The sequence below is a fragment of the Apostichopus japonicus genome, chromosome 14, assembly GCF_037975245.1.
Source record: "Apostichopus japonicus isolate 1M-3 chromosome 14, ASM3797524v1, whole genome shotgun sequence".
NCBI lineage: Eukaryota > Metazoa > Echinodermata > Holothuroidea > Aspidochirotida > Stichopodidae > Apostichopus > Apostichopus japonicus.
Window position 1 is genome coordinate 10,515,461 of NC_092574.1, and position 27,414 is coordinate 10,542,874.

General features: G+C 37.9%; 1 protein-coding gene across 5 annotated transcripts in view; it reads left to right on the top strand.

Moving 5' to 3' along the window:
• Nucleotides 1–2,635: 2,635 nt before the first annotated feature.
• Nucleotides 2,636–27,414, top strand: part of LOC139979458 (uncharacterized) — a 70,907-nt gene continuing 46,128 nt past the window's right edge. The window contains exons 1-5 of one of the 5 annotated variants that reach the window (XM_071990256.1): nt 2,636–2,777; nt 12,733–13,314; nt 17,264–17,380; nt 18,143–18,303; nt 19,411–19,513. In XM_071990256.1, coding sequence (XP_071846357.1) covers nt 13,217–13,314; nt 17,264–17,380; nt 18,143–18,303; nt 19,411–19,513 — 479 coding nt within the window. In that variant the 5' untranslated portion in view covers nt 2,636–2,777; nt 12,733–13,216. Of the gene's footprint in view, nt 2,778–8,038; nt 8,516–8,551; nt 8,824–12,732; nt 13,315–17,263; nt 17,381–18,142; nt 18,304–19,410; nt 19,514–21,164; nt 22,443–27,414 lie in introns of those variants that run through there. The other 4 variants (XM_071990259.1, XM_071990257.1, XM_071990258.1 and 1 more) reach the window with 4 other exon arrangements.

Genomic DNA, 27,414 nt, shown 5'->3' on the forward strand with positions numbered 1-27,414 from the left:
TTCTTCTCACTCTGAATCCTAGTCATCTTACATCTAGGACGAGACTGTAACGGTAGATGATCATGACGAGTGAATAATATCACGAGTCCCTTAGAAAGGGGACATAATTCAAAGATACTATATACACACATGATCAGGTTAAGCGATGATGAAGGATCCATCTTCTTTGTACTGTTTACACATGATGTTAGTCAAGAGGTCGGTGTGACGTCATCAGTAACTATCGTCAGTGAATATGAAACTGTTAGCTGTATAAATGGTCTACTGTACTATCATCTACTATATGTCCAAAGAAGTTATACATCGGTACAAATGATATTCATAGTTTCGCATGTCGGTACCCATGCATGGTTGGACTGTGCTATAATATAAATATTGTAAAGCTGTGATGTTATAATTAATGCAAACTAGGATATTTCTCTCATAGAATGTTTGTCTTTCCGGAACGTAGTAGAGGTATATATGTGTATATACTAAACGGTTTTCGTCCTCTGCAAAAGTGACGTTACGACAGACAGACGGTGAACACCGAGACACAGTGGCGTGCGCAAATAATCGGAGGGGGGGGGGGTTGAGGACCTCCCATCGTCAGTCGAGAGAATAGTTTTTTTTTTTCGTTCGGGGAGAATGAGAGCAATTCTATATACGGGTGTACACTCACCTTTTTAACCTTACACAAAAGCTCAAGAGTCATTCTTGGATAACCTCAGATACCATTTATAGTCTCAATATGCCTCATAATAGACCATCTGATCCCAAGATGAGGACCCAATAGACCCCATCCATTATAAATACTGTACCTTGATACGCCTGTGGTCATTCCATAAAGGCAAATGAATCTACCTAACTCGAAGGAAATTTCCCCTCCCCGCCCCTACCTTAAGGTTCTCTGCACCACATTGCCAATACAGACACCTTTGTTGCTCCTCTCACCGATGAAGTTGAACACAACCGCAAGAGGTGCACCATAATATCGGCAGCCATTTTAAGTGTTTCTATATACTGATGATATTTTAAACTGTCAACAAAGTTGAGCAATGTATACGTTGCATAAGCGAGAAAAGTGCAGAACGATGGAAATTTCAAATGCCCCTGCATGAACCTAGAAATGAACGAGATTTATTCTTCAGGAAACTTGCCTCCATTAGATTTTTTTACATATAAATAACCAGTCGTATGTTTTTCATTTGAGTTTAAACGCGGACTAATCAAACAGCCTTCCGCTTTGGAATAATTAAATCATTTATTACAATACTGATTTAGGCAGCATTCAATCATGATAATATGGTGGGCTCCTTATTGCCATCTTTTGGGAGATTCTTCCGCAAAGGTACAACAACATAAACATAAAAAATAAACATAACATATTAAGTGCCCTCTAAATTTTGTTGATCAACTCAGATAGGGATTACGATTCAGTTTAATCTTTCAAAGAGGCCAACGGACATTGCAGAGTTGACCTACATTGCAAACTGGAATCATGTATATGCATTTTGTTTTGCGTCGTGTTCAGTGAATGTTTTATGAAGGAAACGTAAACCACCAGGTACGTGTACGTGTCAATGAATATGCATAAACAGATGCAAAACAACCGTTCCTATAATAACGTACCTATATAACTGATGTTATTTTTCACGGGGGTGGGGTTAACTCTGTAAACCTCCCTTCTATACGACACTGGTTGACTCCAGTCTATAGACGAAAACGCACTGTTCATTATATATGCATAAGATATAAAAGATACCAATCAAGGCGGTCTTAATCATCTGTTACAAGGACTGATGTGAAGGCAAGTCTTACAATCATGACGAAGGATAAGAAGCAAAATAAGGTGATAAAAGGTAGATGTGAGTGGAGGTGCGTCGGTGGAAGGGAAGGCAGCTGTGAATTGGTATATGATATTCATAATACACGTTTAACAGTGATGTTTTTGAAAAGTCATGGATATGTACGGTTTGATAGATAAGTATCTTAAAATCCCGCGATGTTCTTCAACAACATATTATAACACTAATTCCATACGAGCGTAATGTTGGAAAACAACATTATGTAAGGTAACAAGCTGAATATGAACAAATGCTGAGGCAACAACTTGTGGTGAATCAATGTGATATTAGACGACAACATGGTTAGGAGCACTAACATAATACAGAACTTTAGTCAGCAACATATATGGATATCCTTTTCGCGTTCCATAGGTGAGCGCTCTTCCGATCAACATGTGTTAGAGTATGGTTCATTTGTCCGATACTGTGGTGAAACTTGTTCACTATGTTCATTGATTTTCATGAATATTATGTTATTATTTGAAGACAATTGCTCAAGCATGTGCCCGGTTAATATTTTGAACTGAAAACCGTTTTAAACTCACACAGGACACATGATGTAAACAATGAAAGTTAATTTGTTCTGCGAATGGGCCGACATTTCAGGGAAAATGCATCGGTATGATGTTTCGCTTATGAAATACATAATGGCGCCAAATAAGATATTTCGACTGTTCTTGTTTCTTTTAAATATGGAAAATGCATAAAGCGGTTTCATCCGCAGAATTTTGTGCTTGATACTCAAATGGCAATATTGGCGTCCCATATTAAATGTCAAAGCCATTGTTTACATATTGCTGCCAATCATAGTAAGCTTAGCACTGGTTACTTTGACAATAACGGACGCTGACGCTCCTACACTTTAGTCCTACGATTGGAGTGTCGTTCCACGTCTAAGTTTTATCTGATAACACAAAAGGATTCCAGTTAAATGCAGCATATACTATTCAGGTAATTTTTTCAGCTTTGAGTCGACCGTGGGATAAAACCTTAGAATGTTGCTACTAGTAGTAGTATTAACCTTATGCTAACTCCGATACATGGTCTGAGGCATACAGTAGCTAAAGTACAGTACTCAGTAGCCTACTTTCACTTTCAACTGCTTTTGTAGGCCTAGCCTAAATGCTTATCTTAACGTGAATCCAATTGGTTATTGATAAGAATACGCCGCTAGGCGTGACATACTGTATGTAACAAAGCCATATTATGCCAAGACTAAGTAATTTCAGGAAGAGATATTTCTGAAGATTTAGTCCTAGCATAGTCACTTAGCCTAGTCCAAATATAAATAATGTTTAGTTTAGACCTTATCAGTAAGCTAAGCTACAGTAGGCCATGGCTAAGTCTTTAGCAAAATAGGCTTGGGCCTATACTATACCCTAGGCCCTAAGCAAGAGAAGCAGCAGTTAACATTGCCAAAAAAAACTGCTGTTGTGCAATGCCAATAGAAAGTACTTCTGTGATTGGCAAGAAATTGAACATGGTTTCTGATTTTGATCTGCATGTATTAAACTAATGATTTGCCTAAGTCAGTTAAAGAATAATTAATAAGATCAATCTGCTGATCAAAGGTGGAAGTCAAGGCCTAAGTACTAAAGTAGTAAGAAAACAAGGATAAATCATATTGAGACTGAAATTAACAAGGAAATATCAAGGATATATAGTTTTTCTCTTACCATAATTAAAAGTATATATTTGTTCCCTGGAACTGAAACCTACTGTAATTTTAACCATGAAATCATAGAAGTGTTTAATTTCTCTAGTCATGTAGCCTAGTGCATTTGGCCCAAAGTGCATTCCCAAAATGGCCGCACTAAATAATGGTGTTTTCATATTGATGAAGAAGTTGATCCCATTAACCCTGTATGTCACCTTTATGTCAGTCATTTTGTCAAGATGATTAAATAAAGATGTATTTTTTCTGGTTTACATGTAACATTGACAATTTTGTGAATTGTTTATTAAAGGCATTTGATCACCGTTTTTTTTACAGTAACTAACTCTAAAATTTTAACCTTAATATAGAACTGTAGATTTATTTCCATATCCACTGTAGATTGAATTTTCAGGAAATGTGTTTCATCTTTTCTGTTTGATAACACAAATATTGCATACATATTTCTTCACTGTTTCACTCAGATTTTGATCAAAAAGGAATGAAAATGAAATTTTAATGTTAAAAACCAAAACTACTGTACAATCATATTTCAGTGATGACAAGCTTCCTAATTTAAAATTTAATTTGAGATACAGTACCGTCATTCCTGCAAGAATTCTATTGTATTTAAGAAAACATGTTTGATCCTAGTTTTTTCATGAATGAGATGAAAAGTAATGGACCTGAAAAAAGTTATACTTTTATATTAATTAGTGTGCCTTGCCCGAGTTGCTTAAATTACAGAAACTGATACTACAACAGTAGACTACTACAAACCTCACTAGAAACTATAGCACTATCCAGTCGTGGTGTTGCATGTTGCTTGTCGGTTGTTTCCCTGTTTTTGAGTGTTCAACTTACATTTGGGAATCTCTTACAATTGTTTCCTGATATAAATATGTATACACATGTGTGTACATCCAAATGTGCAGGACAGGACTGTGTTTATCACAGAGTACTTAACATGAACTGTCATGAGTAGTATACAAGGGCGGCGGAAGCAGTTTTAATCTGGGGGGGCACCAACGTCGAAGGGCACTTTGCAGAAATTCGATTGGACTGATGCAGCCTGATATTTAGTACCCTTTATAACTCTTATTGTATTATCTTATTTACATCACTCCATCAACGCCCCCCCCCCCCCCCCCCCAAGGAAACAATGCATACTAGCACTGCAATATCTCACGTGCAAATTGGGAAACAAGGAACAAGTTTTCTTTCGAGACAAAATGAGGTGAAATCATTATAAAGTCCAAGTCCCTGCACACGTACGCGATCGATACATGCATGAAAGCAAATGAAATATGTCAAAATACGAAAGGATGGGGTAGGTTATGGGATATTAAAACTATAGGCTACTCATTATTCATAGTATGCTATAAATGGCTTCTGCTTATTACAAAGTCACAATGTAATATAGCAATGCATTTTTGGAAATGTATTAGGATTTTTTTGGCAAATTAAATATGCATAATGGCACTCACCAGAATGTTAGAAGCCTTGTGGTAGTAAACATAGGCGTAGGAGGCGGGAGGGGGGGGGGGGCTGCAGCCCCCCAACTCAAAATTTTTGTGAAAATTCGGGCAATATGCTGAGAATTTTTCGGGCACCTCCTGAAGGAAAAATAATTTGCTATGTGTTTTTCAATGGTTAAACTGATATTATTCTCAACATTATTATTGTAACGACTTTCCCAATAATTCTAACCAATATGGAAGGTTAATAACATGGCAAATGATTGTATGTTATTGGCATGCGATGTAATAACCTTTGCATGCCTATATGATATGCACATTAACATTTTTGACGCGCGCGGAGCGCGCGAAAAATTTTGGTGATATTTTTCGGGCAAGTCGTTACAGCCTCCCCCCCCCCCCCAAATCAAATTGGGCTCCTACGCTTATGGTAGTAAACATTTAAAACTTCCCGAAATATTTCATTCGACGTGGGTTTCGCTTTGTAAACTCTTTTTTTATTTAGAAATTTTTATTTAGAAAAAGGGCACATTTTTAACCTGAGGAAAAGTGGGGGGGCACGTGCCCCCTGTGCCCCCCCGGTTCCGCCGCCCTTGGTAGTATATCACTGCATGTATTGTGTATGTAACACTTGTGAAGCTTTGGAAGGAAGAGGTGATCAGCATTGACATGTATGTAAGTGTGTCAATGGACTGGGGGGGGGGGGGTTGGGGATGCAGTGATAATATGTTAACAGTTTGGGGGCCAGGTACAGTACAATAGATGGGAATGTGTAAGTAATAGTCTAGACTGATCAGCAGTACTGTAAGTTCTATAAATACCCCAAACCTGGCAGAGAATGTTTGTTATATTCATGCCTTGTAGCAGCAAATTTATTTGGTAGGAGTGCATTTCAACTACTTTACATAGTGGTATGTAACATATTTCAAGCACAGTTCATACTGTCATTGTTGACATGGAGTGTAACAAGCAGAAAACAAAGACCCCCCCCCAAAAAAAAAAAAATCAAGTATTACTGTACGTACTTGCTACATCACACTTGTTATTTCATGACTTGGTTGAACATTGTAAATGCACAACCCGGAACAGCATGTAACTTTGTAAGTCACACTCTACAGTGTGTACACTAATAGAGGTACTCGATCGTAGCTCACATCAACACTACTGGTGAGCTCTAATCATCTATGGTCATCTATGTAAATACTGCGTAAACACAGACTCATTATAAACATACAAAATGTTTCCTGTCTTGTAAACTTGCATGGATTTGTAAGCAACTCTGATATACTGTATGCACTCTTACAGTAATGATTCCCAGATGATGCGAGACATTCTGGATGTTCATGATACAAAGACCCTTGACCAGTCGTTTTGGAGAGATTTTGATCATTATTTAAAATGTGCAAAGCATCTTAATTCGTACAAAGAAAAAATCATATATACCTACCAACATAACCATTGGTATTGTAGCATCATTTAAGGTTTTGCTGGAAGAGTAGGTCAAAGGTCGTCCACACCGTACAGTAAGATACTGTAGATCATTGTCCTTGAAAGAACATTGTATGACAATGTTCTCCTCTCACAGGTCTGTACAGTAGGTTAATCATCACATGTAAATAATGCTAGGTTATGTACCTAAATTCTATGCAGATAGCTTATGTTATGTACTGTAGATCACACTCATGGGAAATAATTCTGTTTTCCTCCTGTTTTGTAGGCTTATATTTTCAGCTAGTTTAAACTACAGCATGTAGTATGTACTGTATGTTACATTTGTCATACATGTATGAGAAGTGGCACCATATAGTATAAACACCACTATGTCCATAAGGATGCAAAGCCATCATCCTAGTCTCACTGTTAAAAGCTAACATTTTAGAAGACGTCGAAGCTAGTCATGTATCAGTGTTTATTTTATCACAATAGCAACATTTGTGTTATTGACATGTTTGGCTCCCCCCCCTTCTCTCCCTTTCAGTGACCACCACTGCTAATGCATGCACTACATCAAAACGATTATTGCCTGGGGTCAGTCGCCATCTTAACAAAACAGCAAAATTTTACATGGCTCTCATTGCATTTAAATGACACTGGGTGTTGTGCATAAACATGTCTCTGTATAGTACTTTATAGTGCCCCTGTGGTATTTTGGTTCATTAACCTATTTAGATGTGTCACATGCAATGTGATTGGTGTTTCAGATCAATCTCATGCTAGTACAGTAGGCCAACATTGGTGAAGTTCTCACCAAATATTCGGAACGAGGCTGAATTGCAGGAAAAAACGAATATTGACATATAATTTAATGTGTATACGTGTACAGTCAGTGTGATATTGCAAGTTTTTGAGTTCCAAACGAAAACAACAACATGAAGGACTGCACTTTACACTTCATCGGGGAAGCAAGCAATGATGAACTGATCATCTTCGTTTTAATATTGAATACTGTATATATATGTTGTGTCCTTAAAACCACATAGTACTTTTAACTATCCCTTTAAATCATGCTGTAGTAGTAAACACATCAATGTTCCCTACAGGTACATCTTGAGTGGTCAAACTTATGTACAGTCTCAGCAGTTCTACCTTCTGCGTGTGCAGAAAGAAGAAAAAACTAATCAGGCAAAAAAAAAGTCCATTTCAACAAACTTCAAGCATTTGCCTACGGCCATAAGAAGAAAAGGCCTCTCTCAGTGTAGTTTTTTTTTTCGATTCAGCCAATTACCAGTTTCACATCGTCTAATTTTCATGAACTACTACATTGTCATGCGAACTGCCAAATGTGAAACACAGCAATTTAATATGCAATGCTTATGTACTTTCAGTTTGTATTCTGCTCTTTAAAGTATAACAGTACGCATGAACAGCTAACATGAAAGCAATCCTGCCTGATTCACTCTGGAACAGAGGTCAATGGTGCATATTGTACAATAAGGTCATTCCAATGTATACAATAGGGTCATATATAATAGGGTCATTCCATATCAAATCACTAGATTTAGAATATGTTTGGAATGGTTTGACATAGATTCTAAAAAGTACCAAATTTATTGTGTGCTTGGAACACCATGAATTAAGGATATTTTGAAACTTTCAGTTGCATTGGCAATTGGCATTGCTTCACACTTGGCCTATTTATTACACTTTGAAATTCTGTAATTGAATATTGTACCTCAAGGCCATTCAATTCAATACTGTGCAGATTTCCATATCATACAAATAAATAATATTTACACTATTTCTATGGGATAGAATCTATGGGCTTCTGTAATAGGAAGGTAGTAGGATGTTTAATAACTGCCACGGGTAGGCCTTCGGTGAAGTTCAACAGTTCCTTTTCACAAGTTGTTTGATAAGATTTGTCTTCAAAACATTTCAAAAGCCTAGCTGCACACACTATGGACAGCACTTTCTCACAAACGGTTCAACAAACCTTTCCTCAATTGCGTTGGACTGTTGACAGCATCGCGCTTGAAAGTGTCACTTGGTTGAAAAGTCATAATACGATGACACTTGACGATTGTGTTCACTGGAAGGGAGTCAAACACTTCCTGTAGGTATATATGCTATTGACAAGTTCAGGCACAGTTCGTGTTACATGTCGACCTGGACTAGCAGAGTTTAAAGGAGCAGTTGCCATACACATTGTTATATAACAATTATAAACTCAAAACACAAGTATTTAAAGTGACAAAGTTCTCATATGTCATATCTCTTGGTTGATTAACTGTGAAAATTTGTTAGTTAAACTGTTTGTGAAGATTGGGAGGAAGACCAAATACTGTAGGTCAGATTCTGTACTAACATGCACTAGATGCTGTATACCGAAAGTGTTAAAAGTTAGTATACTGTACATGTACAGCCGGTAAGCACAGTTATTTGCATAGGTCTGCTAATTTGCTCAGAAAAATGCTATTCAAAATTGGCCAAGCTGCTACTCAAGTGAAAAGGTATTAGATGCATGCTTCTGTAAACAGACTCAAAAGCAGCTCCACTATACATACAGTACTAAGAGGAGAACAAGTATTGGTGCTTTGGAAGGTTATAAATGAAGCCACACATGGTTTTTATTTAAAGTATATGGCAGAAATTTGTTATTGAATTTGATGTTCATATATATCAATGCTGTTCATTAACAGTAGAAGTAACAATACAATGGCCCTTGTCATTGTAGTCACTTATTACCTGCAACTCTACACAGAGACCTCCCTTCTGTAACTGCTGTCATGACTTCTGGACATATCATACTGTATTCTGTGTAACTACTCACATGGAAGTTCCTAGTTCCACGGTTTTAATTATTTCATTTCATTTATTTGTTTTATCACAACTGAATAAGTATATTTCAAAAGTACAGTATGTACTGTAAGGATGTACATTAAAAGACACACTATACAGCACATTGCAGAAGAAAGTGATCTGTAAAACATATTTTTGTAGTTGTCATTATCATAACCTGTATGACGCAGTAAAAACAAAAAAATGTATACATAAATAGAAAAAATATAAAGCAAGAAAACAACCTTTATGTGCAGTACTAACATAAATAAGAAATATGTGAAATTAGTAACTTCTAAGATAACAATTTTTTTAATGATTTAATATATGTATAGTACTGTTTCGTTTACACATGGCTACTCCGGAAGAAACTGGTTGGGCATGATTGTACATTCTAGTACTTTATGTGTTTCTAGCCACTAGCACCAAGGATCTTGCTTTCGAGCCACTCAATCCACACTGTACCTGGACCGTACAGCTTGTATCAAATTCATTACTTAATGTATGACGTGAAATAATAGACTGTAGAGCAGGAGAAGGAATGAGCTCACAGAACATAAAAACAACGTACAAATGACTGAGGAAGCTTTTAAAGGCATTGAAGACTCGCCCCAAACCGTGTGCGGCCATCTGAAAAAGTTAACTTTCCGTTGCTTGCAAGTGATGTTTTTTTTGTGTCGCTACAAAATGCAGACAGTAATGAAACGTGATACCTTGTTATCTTTAGCTGGACCTGAGATGTCTATCGCTGTATCGTTTGTATACTGTGCTGTGGCTATTGACTGCAGCTGTATGTACTGACTGTCCACTAGTGTCTAATTACGGACGGTAGCAAGCTGTACTGTATGTGTATTTTCTTGGATCGATGGTGGTGTCTAACACTTCTGTTACACCTCATTCGAATTAGGTCAGATTACCGGCATTAGACGTTTCTTTTTGCGCGAGTCTTCACACCCTGTAAGGAAGTCCCCCTGGAAAATGCCAATGACACTTTCAGCACACAAATACACGTACAGTATGTCAACAAAATATTTAGGAAATTAGAAACTTTTCCTATTTAGGGATAATTTTTTCCCCCTCTTTTTTCTGTTATAAAAACAGTTGACCTGTACTCCATATTGTAGCAAAAGGTCTTTATTTATTACATTTCTTCCTGTGACTGTTCATTAACTTTGTGAACTTCATCTTCGTATCAATATCTTATCTTTCTTTGTATGTGGTATCATTACATTTCCCACATTGTATCGATTGTAAAAGTATTAAATTCTTCCACTCATGGAATCTGATCTGAATAAAATTTGTCACAAGCTTTTGTTTCTGGTGATGATTGATGCAACTTTTCCATCAGGCTTGTTTAATGTGTTATCCTTTAAACTTTTAGCATGCAACCGACATACTGTATATTAATGGTGTCCAAGTCTATCTTGTAGTGGTGGCCCATACTGTACCTGTCCCTTGGGATGTTGCAGAGTCAGTTTGCCGAGTCTTATGGTGGAAACAGTATGTTTAATGGACGTGACAGTTACGGCATGTGATAATAACCCTTACTTTACAGTAGCTGCACTTATATTTTACTGTAATGTCCTTAAGTTACTGCTGTTCGCTATGGTTACACAATTTGCCCAAGTACTGTACTGAAGTTTGGGTGAATGTTGTAAACTCTGTTTATATGATTCAGGTACAGTATAAACACTGGTATCACAAATTGAAAGAGTCTAGTATTAAGCAGGCTTCGACAGATATGCCAAGTGCCACCAACTGGCGCCATTTAGTAGAATTAATTAGTAGAATGTTGGCTTAAGATGGTTAGTAGCATGGCTGTTAGTGCCACAGTACCTTTAGACACACAAGCACAGTATATTAGCTACGGTGATCAATACCAATTACAAACCTGTTTGCATTCAGTCTCTAATGGTCTAATCAATTTGTATTTGCAATACTTACAGTATATACTCATTATGTAGTACATTATCACACTTGTCACAATGATGTAAGTACTTTCTTGTCAAAATTTTGGCCTATTCGCACGCAGAGGTTGAGGGAAAGCAAAAGAAATCTAACCAAAACAAAGGTGTCCCGTTCATTAATTGGACGCATGCTTTCATCTCGAACAAAACATTTCTATAACAAATAACGGGACAGCGGACACTTTTGTTTTGGTTTGAATTCAATGTTCGCTCGATCTCCGTCAATGGGCCAACAAAATTTGATGGGGAAAAAATGTCAACCGTGGCAATCGGTGGCATGCCATACATGTACTGAAATGGAAGTGTAGGGTTGTCAATTCAAAGTAGAACGTTGTCCTTAAAATACATGTATGCATGTTCATGTGGAGTATTTGACCAACTTGTTTTTGCTGGTCTCTTCATAGCATTGAAGGATTTCAAGTTTACTATGCTATAGTACTATATCATCGTTAGTATCATTGTACACTATTACATTTGATCTTGCTAGGATCTTGCTCTGTTGTGTAAGGAAGTGTAGATAACCTACTGTAGCTGCATATACGTAGATCCTGTTTGGACAAAGAAATCTGAAAATCAACCAGCATCTTTTGCCATGGCCGTATACTGTTTCTTTGCAGTATATACTAACTTTAAAGCAGCTCTGCATTTTGTCAGTACTTAAATTTGACCAAATGTTATGTATTGTGTAGGTACACAAAATGCAGTACAATCCCAATTGATTCCAGCTAAGCAAGAAAAACATTGGTTGAAACTTGTTATTTTTACCCCATTCATTGAAATGAAACGTCTCTAGTCAAACTACTGTATAAATGAGACTTCATTATTGTGGGATTGTTGTAACCAAAGCATCGTCGTTGTCGTCCTTATAAAAAAAAAAAAACATTCTTCCACTAAAGTCAACTCAGAAAGCTACTTTAATGAAGGCAAGGCAAGACTGCTTTGACATGTAAGCTAAAACCTGTGATCTATTCAAACTGACTCATTTATTTGCAAAATATACCATTTTAAAGAGATCGTGCATACATGCATAAAATATATTTAGGTCATCAGAGAAAGAAGAAGGAACATTTGGTCACATTGGTGTACTGTACAGTAGCTATCCCTTGATTTGGATTTGCAAGGAAGGTACAGCACTGAGAGATGCCCAGGGCACCGACAGCAAGACAAGAAAGGGCATGGTGGCAACTTTTTTCTTCGGCTGTATTTTTCAGGGGCATTTCGTCAAACATCGAGAGCATGACAGCTTTTTACCGTTGGTTATGTCAAGCCCTGCAGGCTGTACATCATGTAGTGTTAACCTATTCTGAACTTCTAAAAAGCTATTATGTCTGATCCCTCTATAAAGTTAATATGTATGTATTGAAAGTTCTGGATATCAGTGTATACACTGAATACTGTACAGTAATAACTGTGTGTGTACAGTACAGTATACATTATCCATACAGCATTTGGAAACTTTTGTCACATTTAAGATTGTTTCCCACATACAGATACCCTAATGACTTCTTTCTTGTGTGTTTCACTTTCAGATTAGCAAGAGAATTGAAGAAGCCAAAATATAGAACAATAAAGAGAAAGAGAGAGAGGAACAATTAATTGATAAAGACACTCGGGAATTAGACTGGACGGTCGTATACACTATCATGCTGACGTAGTCACTCAGACAAAGTCACCTAAAAAACTCTGCTTTTACACAGTCATAAGAAGGTGAATGACAACGTACAGCATGCAGTGAAAGAGAGTCGAACAGATGCTGCTGATCTTGCAAACTACGTCTGTACGTCAGAAGAAATAAACACACCCGTCGTTCCCCTTTAATATTATATTAGTTGCACATGCAGGCAAAAACACTCACACTGTCATTGTATGTGATTATTAGACCTGTGGAACATTGCAATACACGGTTCAACAGTTCTGCTGATATTGCAGCCAAGAGGTGGTGGGTGAGATCGAAGAAGGAAAACTCTTATCATGCCATTTTGGAATAGGAGGTGGTAGCGGTGAGGGGATAAAATGCCAGCCATTGTTAGACTGGAAGAAACCATTAACAGGACTTTACCTGATGGATGGCAAGTGAAGGTCACTTCAACTGGCAGATTTTTATACTTGAAGTAAGTCATTTTATTGCATAATTTTCTTCTCCTTTTTGCAGTTCTTTTGTTTTTTTGTTTCTGTCTTTGTTCACTGTTTGTTTGGGGGGGGGGGCGGGGCGGGGGGGTTCAGTAGGGACAGAATCTACAGTATTTATGGGACTTGAATGGGGGCATGGTTTGCATTAATTGATTACTTTTATGGATATACTGTATGTGAAGTACTTGTAGGGGAATCCCTCAGCAGCCTGGGTTTTCCAAACCATCCGAGTGAGTCATTGAAGGGTATATTAAGTATGACAGATCATCAGCGATGACGAAACATGCCTGCAAAGGCTGCTGTTACTCGCTACAGTACCTGCTTGGGTGGCATGCATGTTTGATCCAGTTTGTATCTTTTGCTTTGATTTGGATTAAATTGCAATTTGCTTTGCTCCATGTTGCCAGTTAATGCCTCTTGATTAGAAATGTATAGATTGCGCCCTGGTACAGTATACATACAAACAACAGCTGGCCAGTAAAGGTGTTACAAAATAAGACAGCAACAGTACTTTAACATGGTGGGGTTCATCATTTTTTGTGGCAACATACAGTACATACTGTTTATATAAATACACATTGGCATGAATACAGTATCCTCTTTGAATAGTTTTAAGACTACACAGTTTACAGGTTAGCAGTGCAGCTTTGCACAGAGACTGCATGGGAAACATTTTGCTATGCAGTAACAGTGTCAGGCATGGAGTGACTTGGGAAGGGTGGGGAAGTGGTGGGGGGGGGTTGATGGGTGTGAGGACTGTATAAAAGTGGCCCTACTTTGGATTTAGAACTCTATGAGTTTACTGTACAGTAGGTGTGGTCAAATACTGTGTGTGCACTACCACGCACTGTACTTACAGTACGCTCTTAATTGCCAAGATCCAATGAATCATATATGTTAAATCCCCAACTGGCACTAATATATTCTGTTAAATTTTTTATAAGGCTTGTAACATTATAGTATTTTGTTGGTGTAGATAATTTCCATGACAAACAGTTTTTGTCAAATGTTGCAAAAGTCATAATTTCGTTAAATTGCACGGAAAATACTATAATGACATCTGTACAAGTGTTGTATTGTTTGCTAGGAAGCTACAGTATATACTCTACCTACAGTTAGGAGACCAGAGCCCTGGATTTAAGGATTTGCCTGATATTTGACCACACAATTGATGGCCTTCATTTACTCTACAGTAACCACCACAACAGCTTATGAACACAGTACCCTTGTACAGTAGTACCATACATCATTTTTGGTGTGAAGAAAGTGTTAAGGTTAACCCAGTTGTCCATAAAAATTGATTAAGCGTATCTTCCCTCAATTTACAATCAGGACCAAATTTTCTCTTTTGTCAAAGGTAGATAAATTATTTTCAGAAAAATTGTATAATAATTGATATTTTGTCACCCTTCATACTGTGTACTGTAATGCTTAGTACTGCACAAGGATGGATAATGGTTTCCTAGTTCATCAAAGTTCGTACACAGTGTACCCTTGTTAGTGCTAGGATAAAGGGGGTGGAGGAACTCCCCCAGTCAATTTATATTTGGGGGCATTTCAAAAGAACTTTTTTTGGGGGGGAGATTCCCCTCGATCCAAGGCACAGTATCTAGAGTATGTGTTGGTTGCAGAACTGATCAAGTTCTAAACTTCTACAGTATTTTTGTGTCCCACAAAAAGTACATTAAATTAGTCAAGTACAATAGGTCAGCAACAGATTTGACGGAATGATTCAAAGTTTTGAGTTCAACTTAACCGTTTGCGACAATGAAACTTTAAAACACCAGTTCCTCAAGTACAGTAGACTAAGTGAACAGTCAGTTTTAACATGCTTATTCACTCTGCTCCTCGCTTAAACCTGTCCCCTCACAGCCTCAGCACTCTTGTTCTACCTTGATGAGCATGAACTGGCCAATGACCTCCCTTCTCATCCTACCATAAAAGTGTCTATAAATACTCTTAATTATGAAATGTTAGGGTACTTTGCCTTGGGTAAACATCCTAATGAGTATTTATTTAAGTTAGCTTGAGTTGTGGTTCAAGTTAAATCATTGTGACCGACTAAAGTTAAAGGGAATGTGTAGGAGTGACATATCACAGGGTTGATTTGTTTTGACAGATGTGACAATCAGCCTCAGGGCAAAAACAGATGGGACAAATATGAGTTAAAAATGAGGAGAAAAGGAAAAGATTCTCCTTTGTATAAGTATAAGTACTTGATTATAGTGTTAATATTGCCAGACATTCAGTCTACAGCTTGGTCTGAAATGTATTGAGACTGATAATGAGTAGTTTGCCCGCCTACTGTACTTTACAGACTTAGGTTTCTTTCACAGTTTGTGAACATTAATTTTAAATTTAGAGTGTTATTGGTTTTAATGATCAATGATCATTCTCGCATCCTACAGTACAGTGCATGTTTTGTTTGCACATAGTTTCATTTTACTATTAATATCATCAGTAAACACTTCAAGTATACCTACTGTACGTGATCACTGGTAAGAAGCAAATTTGCAACATTTTTACACTCTTTGAGTGATATCTTCTAGGGAGTAATTTTATCCGGTCATCGACACGTGTTACGCAAAATGGTCAAATTGTGATGGCAGTGTACAGAGATGCATCTAACTTAGTTGTATGCACAAGAACCATTATATAAAGAGACAAAGTCCTTCAGAACTTCCACTAAATTTTTCCCTGTATTCAAATAGCCTCTTAACAGTTACCCTATGCATGTATATGTAGACAGGGGCAGCGATCTGTTTCAAATATTGGGGGGGGGGACATTTGCTTGGGTGCAGGCCCGTAGCAACTTTCATCCTCAAAATTGTTCCCGCACGCAAGTTGTGACACAGTTAGACAGGGGCCTTGAGAGGAATTTGACAAGGGAGAGGCAAGGCTTGTAGGCAAACTATCTAAGCGTAGCACCACAGTGGATCGCAGGAAATGGCACTTCCCAGGCCTTGTAAGTTGCATCTACAGTAAGCATTTTCTATTTTGAAATTACTAGCAATGTCATAAAAAAAAAATCAAAAAATATGCTAAAAAAACCATGCCACCAAATATTGGGTGGAATATTAGATACTTTATCCCCCCACCAAAAATATTGGGGGGACATGTCCCCCCCGTCCACCCCATGATCGCCGCCCATGTATGTAGAGCATACACAGTGGTCATTATTGTCCAAGAAGTGCTCGCATCTTTATCAACTGTTATTCCAGCTTTTCTGAGTGCTGATCAGTTCATTTTGATTGAAATCTCATATGACTACTGTACCTTGTAAATACAATATACTTCTCTGCCAGAGTAGTGTGTAAACTTTCTAGTTACAGTGTGGAGCTGTCACAACGTATATGTGTTTTTTTCCAAACATTTCTTAGTTTACTTTTGCTTTGTCAGTTACCTGTGCACTCACAACTCATGCACTATCCCTAGACCATTTCTAGAGTGACCTGGTGACCTTTTCGTATTGACCTCTCACCATTCATGACTGACCAGAACTTCTGTTTCTGTATACATGTACACAAAGCAGATGTCCTTGTGCAGAGAAACTTCTATATGTTAATCTGTCATCTGCCCTCACTTTACCAGTCAAAACACTTGTTGAAGTACTGTACATATCTGATTTTCATTGGATATATATTTCTTTTTACTGAAATTACATGCTTTAAGTTTGTCTAGGTTATCCTTGTCTGTTACATTGTAATATAAACTACAAAGTGGAAGTTCCATTCGGTACAGTACAACAAAATTACAGGGCCACTGAACTTCAAAAATAAAGGAAGAATTTGATCTTTGCATCGGATATAGGACAAGTTAACTTAAAACCTGGATGAAGTTCATGGTCACTGTACATTGATACGGTAGAGAAGGCAACAGCCTGAGAGTGAGATGAGTAACGTTTTTTTCCGTTTCATTCTTCTTGGACAGCCATGCGAGCAAAGTATCGCAGTGGTTGCCTCCAGTAGAGTGCTGGCCCTTGAAGACAAATTTACCGTACGGATGGGAAGAGGCAGTAACAGAATACGGCAAGAAATATTACATAAGGTAAGTTTTGTACGTCAATGTCCTTTCAATCTGACATTGGAAATTAATTCATTTCATTTATTTTGTTTTCACAACATGCATTTAAATGTTTACAAATAATAAATAACATGAAGTAGAAGTGAAAAATACATGAAAGTGAACTTAAATTAAAGAAGTGAAATTTAATAAAATAGGCAGCAAAAATATTTGTTTGAAGCATCGTGAATATCTTGGTAAGGATTATGAAACATCTTTCTTAATTGTTTGTCTGCCTTATTGTCTGTCTGTCTCTCTGTCTGTTGATGGATCTGCTTTCTGTCTAATACTGTATCTTGTGAAAGTTTGCAGGGTGAGTTACGTTACGCATCATTGTCTACTAAGCTATTTTAGTCAAAGAATTGTATCCCTGGCATCTTATGATCTGGAGACCAGCCATTGGCCTGATATGTCTTAAGTATGTTTGTATTCCTAAGTTACAAGTTTTTAAACTTTTTAAATCAAGTTTAAGAAAGTAAACAGATAAAAACATCTACAGAAAAATAAGAAAAGTGCACAGTGCCAGTGATTTTTGATGTGCACGGGGGGGGGGGGGGGCCTGCTGCCAGAAGAAGACATTTGAAAACGTGTCAATGAAAAAGGAAGATTTTGGTAATTACCGTAGGCCCATGGGAACGAAGGCATGGGAATTGTTTTGAACATTGAAAATACATGAGGCAAACTAACTACACATTACCATCAAAACAAATGTCTTTCTTTTCCTTTCTTTTTTAAAACTCTCTCTAGCCATTTGAAATGTATTACAACATCATGTCATCCATACATTCTCCAAGTGGGAGAACCTCCACCGACACGAAGACTTGTGACTTTACAAAGAGATGATACTCACGGGTTCGGTTTCATTGCTGGCAGTGAATCCCCTGTGGTAGTCCGATCCGTTACAGAAAGTAAGTGCCATCGAGACTGAACGCTGGTAATCGAGTCATTTTGTCTTGGAATTGTTAGGTTCTGGGCTGAATCCCACCAGACTTATCACTCCTCTGGTTACAACATCTGGTCTCAATATTTCTGCAAATATTGTAGCTAAAAGTTTGATATTAATTATCCAAATTTCCTCAGACTCTTAAACTTTAGGCAATTTTTTTGATTCAATTATAATCACTCAGGTCTGTGGGGACTGTTTCGACAGTCCCCACTCCCCTCCCCCACCCCCAGAAACTGGTAACTCTTTTAATCTTGCAGTGTCGTATCATAAATAATACCATAAATCACTTTAAAAACTTTTAGAGGGATAATCTGGTGGCTGAAGTGGAATGCTTTTAATAAAATAAATGCTGGAATTCTTTTGCCTCTTTAGGTTTTTAGCAAAGATATGAAATTTTCAAAATTTGATACATATTTTGTGCATGCGATCTAGCAACAGCAAGGTGAATGATCTCCTTGCATCTGCAATTCAGCTAAGAATGTTTCTGTTTGTCTTTATAGTTTGTAACTCATTCATTGTCGGAGGAATATATATCATTTCTCTACAAGAAAGTTTGATTTCGATGAAATTCTAAAATACAGGGAACCTTTCAAAGGTAGCAAATTTATCAGGTTTCAAAAGGATAAATCAACCTGAAGATTATTATATAATAGGAATAAGCAAGGCTTTTTGAAAAATATTAGCCATTGCGACATTCACAGACCCTCTACAGTCAGTCATCCGGACCAGGGAATAATATACAGTATATAGCGGAAATAGGTTCCATTCAATCAACCATATCTTGAGGTAGTTATATTGAGTTTGGGTTTTCAACGATTACATCGCTCCTTGCTTGCCTTTCTCTTCACTGCCTGGACACTCTCACTTTACCCTGCCAAGTGTGTTTCTGGTCGTAACATGTAATTATAGGTGGTGGTTGTGTTTGGACCGAATGAACCATTTGACTGATCGTCCCCTGCCTCCCCTCCCCCTCAAAAAAACAATTAATAATAATAAAAACAATGTGCTCTCAATTCAGGTCAAACAACAAGTATTTATTCCTTCTTTCGTTTTCTTCCCTTCACCACAGATGGCCCTTCCTCAGACAAGCTTCTTCCCGGAGATCACATCCTAGAAATTAATGGGGAGGATGTGACGAAGAGCAAACGATTATACATCATCGACATGATTATGTAAGTTTGAAAAAAAAAGAAAGAAGCATTCTACATTCTTCTCCTGCTAGCATTTAAAGATTTAGCAGTGGTCATCAGATGGCTACAGTGCAGCCTTCGTATGACTTCGGAGTCTTCTCGAGGTCACCGAGTGTGTTTGTCAAATTAGATATCTATGTTTTACTCTTTTTTCGATGAGTGATGGTGAAGTTTTCATGAACCTGTTCCACCAGAGACAGAACTTTTCTTTACCCTACTGTAGCAGCTACAAAAGAACATTGCAGAAGAAGAGGGAAGAGGATGAGCTCTGCAAATTTACTTCCATCCTCTCTTACTTGTCTCCAATCTACATTGTATGCACTTTCCTCATCTACCTTAACTCCGTACATGACTGGAAACGTTCTAGCACTGCGCCCTCTATATCCAACTTCTGGGACACCTTCCACTTTCTTCTTCACAATCTACAATTTCAGAAGTCAGTCCATTTTCTGCAGACTTTTTTTCACCCGGTAATTTTGGCTCCGTTCTTGAGTCGGTGATCGTCTTTTGAACCGGTGTCTTGAAAGTGGGAAGTTGAGGGCGCAGTGCTGAAATATACGTAGGCAGTCCAATACAGATACAAGTAGCCTTTTGAGCATGTCTAGTTCTTGCATCCAACTGTAGGATTTCATAAATACATTTTGCTTAAAATCCTTTCACTGAATTGTGGGATTGCCCATGCTCATGCCAGTCCTATGGCCACCTCTTCTGTACCTTCAATTACTCACATAATTTGTCACTTCACATCTATCATTTCCGAGCAGAGTCTTCACATAGCCTTTTCTTTGACCTCACAAACTTTGGTTATGATCTATTTAATCTTTAATTTCTTGGAATTCATCTCTACCTTTCTATTAAACTTGATTTGCTGCACTTCGGAAGCGGCAGAGACCGCCAATCTGTTTGAAATGATTCCCGTGTTTATTTTACCTTCGCATCTATCTATCTTAAATTTAAGAAAGAAAGGAGTCCCTACTCAATTTTTGTTGGTTCAGTGTTTCCAAGTTTGGTTAGCTCAGGGGCTACCTTAATCTCATTTTAGTGACCATGGTTTATGTACTTTCTTCCTACATGGACTGTCCAATCACAAACAGTAGATCTGTGACTGTAACAGTGCTGCTGGGTCATCTGTCACATATCTTCAGGCAATAAAAGATTTGGATGGTTTTAGTTATTTGATATCTCTGTGTTTTGTCATTTTCTAAGGTTTTTTTTTTGTCCATTGTTAATTAAACTAAAACTGCAATACTGTATATGGTACATTATTGCATTCTTTTTGGTAACCTGTGGCACAATTTTGCAGAGCTGTTTCCTATGCAATGCCATACAGATTTATAAAGTACAGTGTAGTCCACAAGGTTGACTACCCTTCTACAATTTATATACATATGTGCAGACTAAAGTGCTAGATATGTGCATTGTACTATATCTCATTACCCCCCCCCCCCCCGGAATTCTCCATAGTGACATGTCGTTTGAGAATATAATTTCTTCAGCAGCCTCGTTACATAATTACTGTATCGTTTTCACATCAATGGGAAACAATGAAATGAGAAGTGCATAATTCAATTCAAAGACTTATTTAGTAGCTGATTAAATGTTAGGTAGGCTGGTTTCTCTTTCTTTTCATTACAGATTTTGCTGTCAATTATTACAAGTTTTTTGGACAGTTTCGATTTGATCATATTACATAGATGGGTGACTTGTTAAACTAACTTCAAGTGTCTTATTAGGAACAACTTACTGTACGACTACTCAGTACACTCTGCTTAGACCTATATGTAAATTAGTCCAGGTCTATATGCAAACACATGCAGTTGTTACTTCAATCATGCAACAGACGAACTATGATGATGACTCCCGCCGATCCGTCGTCCTCGTGGGGTCTTCGTAAACCTTGCCCACATTCTGACGTTGAGTGACAGTTTTATCTTGCTGACGACAAACCGCTTTTTGCATCATTTTCTCTCATCTGGATCGGAGAATTGATCATTACCTTTTACATTTCCATGCTTGTCTCATTTCGATAGGGACCTCATCCAAATAGTGATGCATATGATACTGCATGTCATTTCATTAACAGAATTAATATCATCAGAGTCTTGTGGCAATTTCTCGTTCGTTTTTTGTTTTTACTTGTGAATTACCACGACTTTCATGAATCACAACCCACACATGACCTTCATGCAGCTGTAGCTACCTTGCTCGGGTGTTTTTCTAGTTTTGAATTTTTTATATAGCTGTTGGGTCGTTAACCTATGAGGAACCACGCTGTCATTGGTCGTCGCCGTTGTCATCAATCGACAGATCGTAAAGTGTCTCTGACCAGTGCGTCTCGTCTCTCTGTAAATGCGTCATTTGGCGTACGATCATTGTAAAATTTACGACATCCATCTTGAATTTTACAACATCCATGTTTCTTTCATTCCCCCGTTGAAAGTATCTCTCTGTGAATCAAACCGTCTTGTTATAACTGTCACATCTAAGGTCTGTGAACTGATCGTTCCCTATTCGATGGCAAAGATTTATGGGACGGTGAAATAAATATATATTGTGCAACTACAGTAGCGGAATCCGTCGGACGCAGAGTTAAATCGATCAGAATGTCCCTCAACTGCAAACTCGGAGAAAGTAAAAAACTTAGCTCACTTTGCTCATTCTTTTGTGACGTTCTACTTTTGAATACTGCACGATCCTCCTCTTCTCCTCCGTGAGGATATATATAACCTATACATAGATTACAATACACCTTGTCTCTTGATCGACCAAAGAAAAAGAATGATACATTTTATCAAATTGGTGTGGATGATTCTCAAGCCTGCCGGAAAATGGCACAGAAGTATCTTAGCGAGGAACCAAACCTCATGAGGGATAGTGCATCGGCAGTGGATCGATTCACATCAATTTTAAGGTATAAAACCAGTGTAAATTAGTTGAAATCTTGTACATAAGTGGTTCTTCACTCTCTCCCATATAAGAGTCCCCTATATTCTATTACTGTACTGTATATTCTTTCTTTTCATTCCATTCCCATTTTATATTCTTTGTATATATATTGTCTGTGGTATACTGTATGAGCTTTCTATCTAATATTTTTAAGTATCATTTGAGGGCTCTCACTAGTTGTTGAATGTTTTAACAATTTCATGTCGTCGATGTGTCATTCGATATCTGAAGTTAATTGCCTCGGACGCTACCAACCACAATTTTTTCGGATCCTTTCACGACATTGAGTCGATTTTGTCTCAAAGTCAATTTGAGTGGGTTTTTTTGCCATAATGAGGTTACTCTGTGTTTGTGTATGGTACATTGAGAAGGCACAGTAGTTCAACTGATTTGTAATGCTCAATTTGACTTACAGTTTAAATACATACTGAGAGTGCTTGAGCACTGTGGAGACAGATAAGCAAAGCTTCTAAATATCATTCAAACCAAAAATTCCTTTCAAAGAGGATGGCGGAGGGGGGGGGGGGGGCGGTAGGTGGGAGGCTGAAGGCCTTTAGTTTGGTTGAATTGTAATGATATAGCTGATAGAAAGTCATTGCCGTGAAATTAACAAAGAACACACTTCCTTCAAGTGTATGTACATTACAGTATCCTTCACAAAGAAGAACATTTCCTATCGATATATCGTAGTAAGAGTGTGAATACATGGGTGAAAATGCTGACACAGAATTCTTTTGGTAAATGTTCGTATAGTGTGGGAAAACTTTAGCTTTCATAAGTATAATTACATTTAAGTACTGAAAGTCATCCACCCACAAGTGAAACATGAGAAGAACTTTAATGGATTGAGTCAAAGTTTGTGGTACAACCCTTCAACTCTTTATAAACAGAAGTCACTGTGGAATTGCGCCCTCTTCATTTCACAAACCGTGCCAGGGCACTGACTGTCGTGAAGCTAAACTTTTAGTCAGAAGCCACCGCATTTTGTGATGGCTATGAGACTTTTATATTAATTTTTGGGAACTTCAAGGAAATCATAATGTGGGTTTCATACCTCAGTAAGTAGAGATGGTCTCTTAAGTACATTTCTTCTTGTGTCCTCTTGAGTTATTGCATTCAAATCAAAATTAGGTCCTAACGGTTGAACTTTGAACAAGATCTCCTCGCAGATATAATACGCATACATTGGAGTGTTATCGACCGATTACTTCTCATTAAATATGGTTGTGTGAAAAAGGTCTTGCCTTTTTCCTTTTACGTTAATAGTACTCACAAGCAAAGAGTTAGCCCGGAGATTTCGACGAGAAATGCATGTGACCCTTTTGTCTTGTAAATCTTCACCAAATCGTAGACGACTTGTCATGATTTTTATCGTCCCATGTATAGGGCACTCTGTTACCAAGGCCAAAAATAGGGACAATTTTTACTAAGCATGTTGTGCATGCATGAAATCATCATTTGCAATAAACATTACAGTCCCAGTTTGTGCAAATTTTTAATCCTTCACCTTCCTCTCCAAGAGAATCAAGTGGATTTTCATACCTTGACTACAAGTAAACTGTCCCACTGAAACAGATGAAATTGGTCATCACTTAGTGCAGCAGCTGTAGGCAGTAAAGTCATCGTGTTAAGGAGTAGAAGAAGAAGAAGAAGTACTGTAGGAATAACTTTATTGATCCTTAAATGGAGAGCACAGTGCTCGCAAGGCAATAAAACATAAAGACTAAGAAGTCAAATTAAAATGAAAGAAAACATTGAAAGCAGCAGGCTGTAATTAAGAGACACAGCCTAACGATTAAAATTGATATCATAAGTTTTAATAGCCTGTGGAAGGAAAGATAAAGGTTAGTGGGTTTTGGTATAAACAGAAGAAGGCTGCCTGGGCCATAATACCACTGCGCAGGATTACAGGTCTAGTAAAGCTGGACATGGAGGGGGTGAGCTGTTATACCAATGTGTTTGAAGCTTTATTGCACGAGCCATTTGTAGTTTTTGGTATGTAGAAATAGATATTGTTAGAATTTATTATAATTTATGATAATAGATATTATTACGTTAAATATTGGGCCTTAGTTAGAACAAGAACTACGTTTGTAAGAGGGACAAGGAGGGTCAGTACCGGATCCAGATATGCAACCCAGTTGATGCCAAGACACTGACAGAACGGTAGTACGGTACCATCCCAAACTATAAACAATATAGAACCTAGAGCAAACAACGAACTTGAATGCAGCAGGCGTCACACTGTCGCGAAGTTGACACCAGATGGCCATACGAATATGGAATTTTGAATTTCGCACGAAGATGGTCCCGAACTGGGTCAATAGCCAATCAAAAGCCGAAGCAAGTACGATGCCTACAGAAGGTCACACGATGGCACCCGAACCACACACGAAGGCAACACGAAGATGTGCATTTCTATATAAGTAGTTTACCTGCAGGACACACGAATGCCACACGAAGGCCACACGATGGCTATACACGACGACGTATTGATAAGTACATTGTCGAATGCTAGTAAGGCAAATAGCAAGAAATGACAAAGTGAAATAAAATAATGCTTTCTTATTGTAAGAGGAGGTGCTGGGCCTGTAAAAGTTGCTCATCATGTTCTCTGAGGTACATCAAAAAAAAGCAATGCTGCTGCTTTCTTTTTCCTGGTTGTCTCATCACCAAAGTATGCCATTCTGCAGGAACTGAATTGTAGTTAATTGTGATTGTGATTGTAGCTTTGGGAGTTACACACGCCTCTGCTCTGTAGAGTTCAGGACTGACTGAGGAAGATGCTCTGAGGCTGGCCTTTATTTGTCTACGTTACAAGGACACCTGGGAAACGCTTGAGGTTCTCAACTTTGAGGTCCCATCTCGATGTCATCGTACTATAATACGATGGTTACTCGACGGCATTGGGAGGGCTTCACGTAGTCGTGTTGCCTTCATAAGACAATCAGGCAGCTTCTTGTTTCCTTCGTATTGTCTTTGTGAGGCGAAAATGCCCGATGGCACTGATGATCATACGAAGTAAAAATGAAGATGACATGATTTGATAAGATGCCCTCACGATGGCCTTACGAATTAACACGAAAATGAACCTTGGCAAGGTCTTCCGGTAATTTTTTGACATGCCAAAAATTTTGCCACCGCTCACGAAGTTGCTGCCGGAGCCTTAAAAACTCCACCCGCGGTCATGCAATGACTTAAGATGCCCTCACGAATGGCCCGATGTTTTTACGATCAGAGCCGAATTTGAACATTTTCTTTATCGTGTGTCTATCTGATGTCATATTCGGGACAGTGTGACGCCAGCAGTAAGACAAAACTTATTATTGTCTGAGCACTTGCCAACCTGTAGTATCTTCCCTCCTTACACCCCTCTCACTCCCCCCTCACTCCCCATTATAATAATTGGGTTGTGAACATAAATAGCCCATAAAAAGCAAAAAGCTGGAATTTGCAGATAAATTTTGTACATGTTTGTAGTGCCACAACAATTGTATGGAGGCCAACGATCTACCTACGAGATATTTTTTTTGTTGTCATTTCCACGAGTTCACTCTTGACTTCCATAAATTAAGTATCACTCATAGAGCTCTTGGGAGGAAGGTAAAGAGTTCCTCAAATTTTCATTAAAGTATGCGGTGATGGTCCTCAGAGATTTAAGAGGCATCTTACATTCGTCAACATCGGAATCTCTTGAGGACGTCTAGATGACTATACTAATTTGTGTATAAAAGGCAAAACGATTTGATTAATGTTTTTTTTAACGATGTCTGTGACTTCCAATCTTGGCCCAAAATATGTTGTTTGCAACCTGGTTGGACAGCTCAGCAAACTTGCAAGGATATGCAACTGATCAAAAAAATGTTCCTAAAAGAGGAAAGTGCTATCTATGAAGTACTTGTGTGATATCATTGTTTAATTAAACATGTTGAAAAGGAGAATTGCACAACATGTTTATTAATCTTGCTGTAAAAGTCAGGAATGGAGCTTGTTATGTGGACATTTTATTCCTTGTTGATGGCCAAAGGAATCTAGATGCGATAATGATGTCGTAGACCACATTATGTACTGTATGTATGTGGTGCCTGACAACGGCACATACAGCAGTTGTGTACACAAGATAACTCGAGAAGTACTTACCAACAGTAAGTTCTGTGAGTAGTATACCTACCAGCAGGTATGCAGATTGACCTCGGTGAGTTCAAAGAATGCTGTTGAAATTCGTGGGGGTCAAAGGTCATTTGAGGTCAAGGTCTGAAAAACTTATGTACATACAAATGAAGGGTACCTAATTAGTCAGTTAGCAACCTGTTCATGATGTTATGAAATGGTTGAGGATGAAAAATGGAAGAATGAGAAAAAAATATTATTTTACCTTAATTTTACTTTGACCCTACAATAGTTGAAATGAAATTCATTGGCCATAGTTACTAACTTGCATGATACTGTATTGGATTTTACTAATCAAACTGCAACTCAAGAAACTCAAGAACTGTTAGTAGTCTCCCATTTAAGACAATAAATATTCCATATAACTATTGTATAGTACCATGACCAGTATTATTAAAGTATTATTCAATGATAGGGGAAATATGTACTGACAAATTATAGTGCATTACTGGTGGATTGTACTGAACATTGGCAGGTGGCTGGCAAGCACATTCATTATATTGTGCTGAAATTCATCCGTTAAAAACTGTAAACACAACACCATTAGACTTCAACAATCCCTCCTGCCCCCCCCTCCCACCCATAATTTTTGTGTCGCTAACATAAAAAAAAAATTATTTTAAGAACCCAAGGCGTGGGCGTGTAAAACATGACTCACATTTCATAGTACTGGGCAGCTTAATTTGTGGGAGCAATTTTGATCAAAGAGGAAAGTTGTAAAGTGGTGAATTATGTTTAGGTATTGGGTTACCTTCCGTATGCCTATA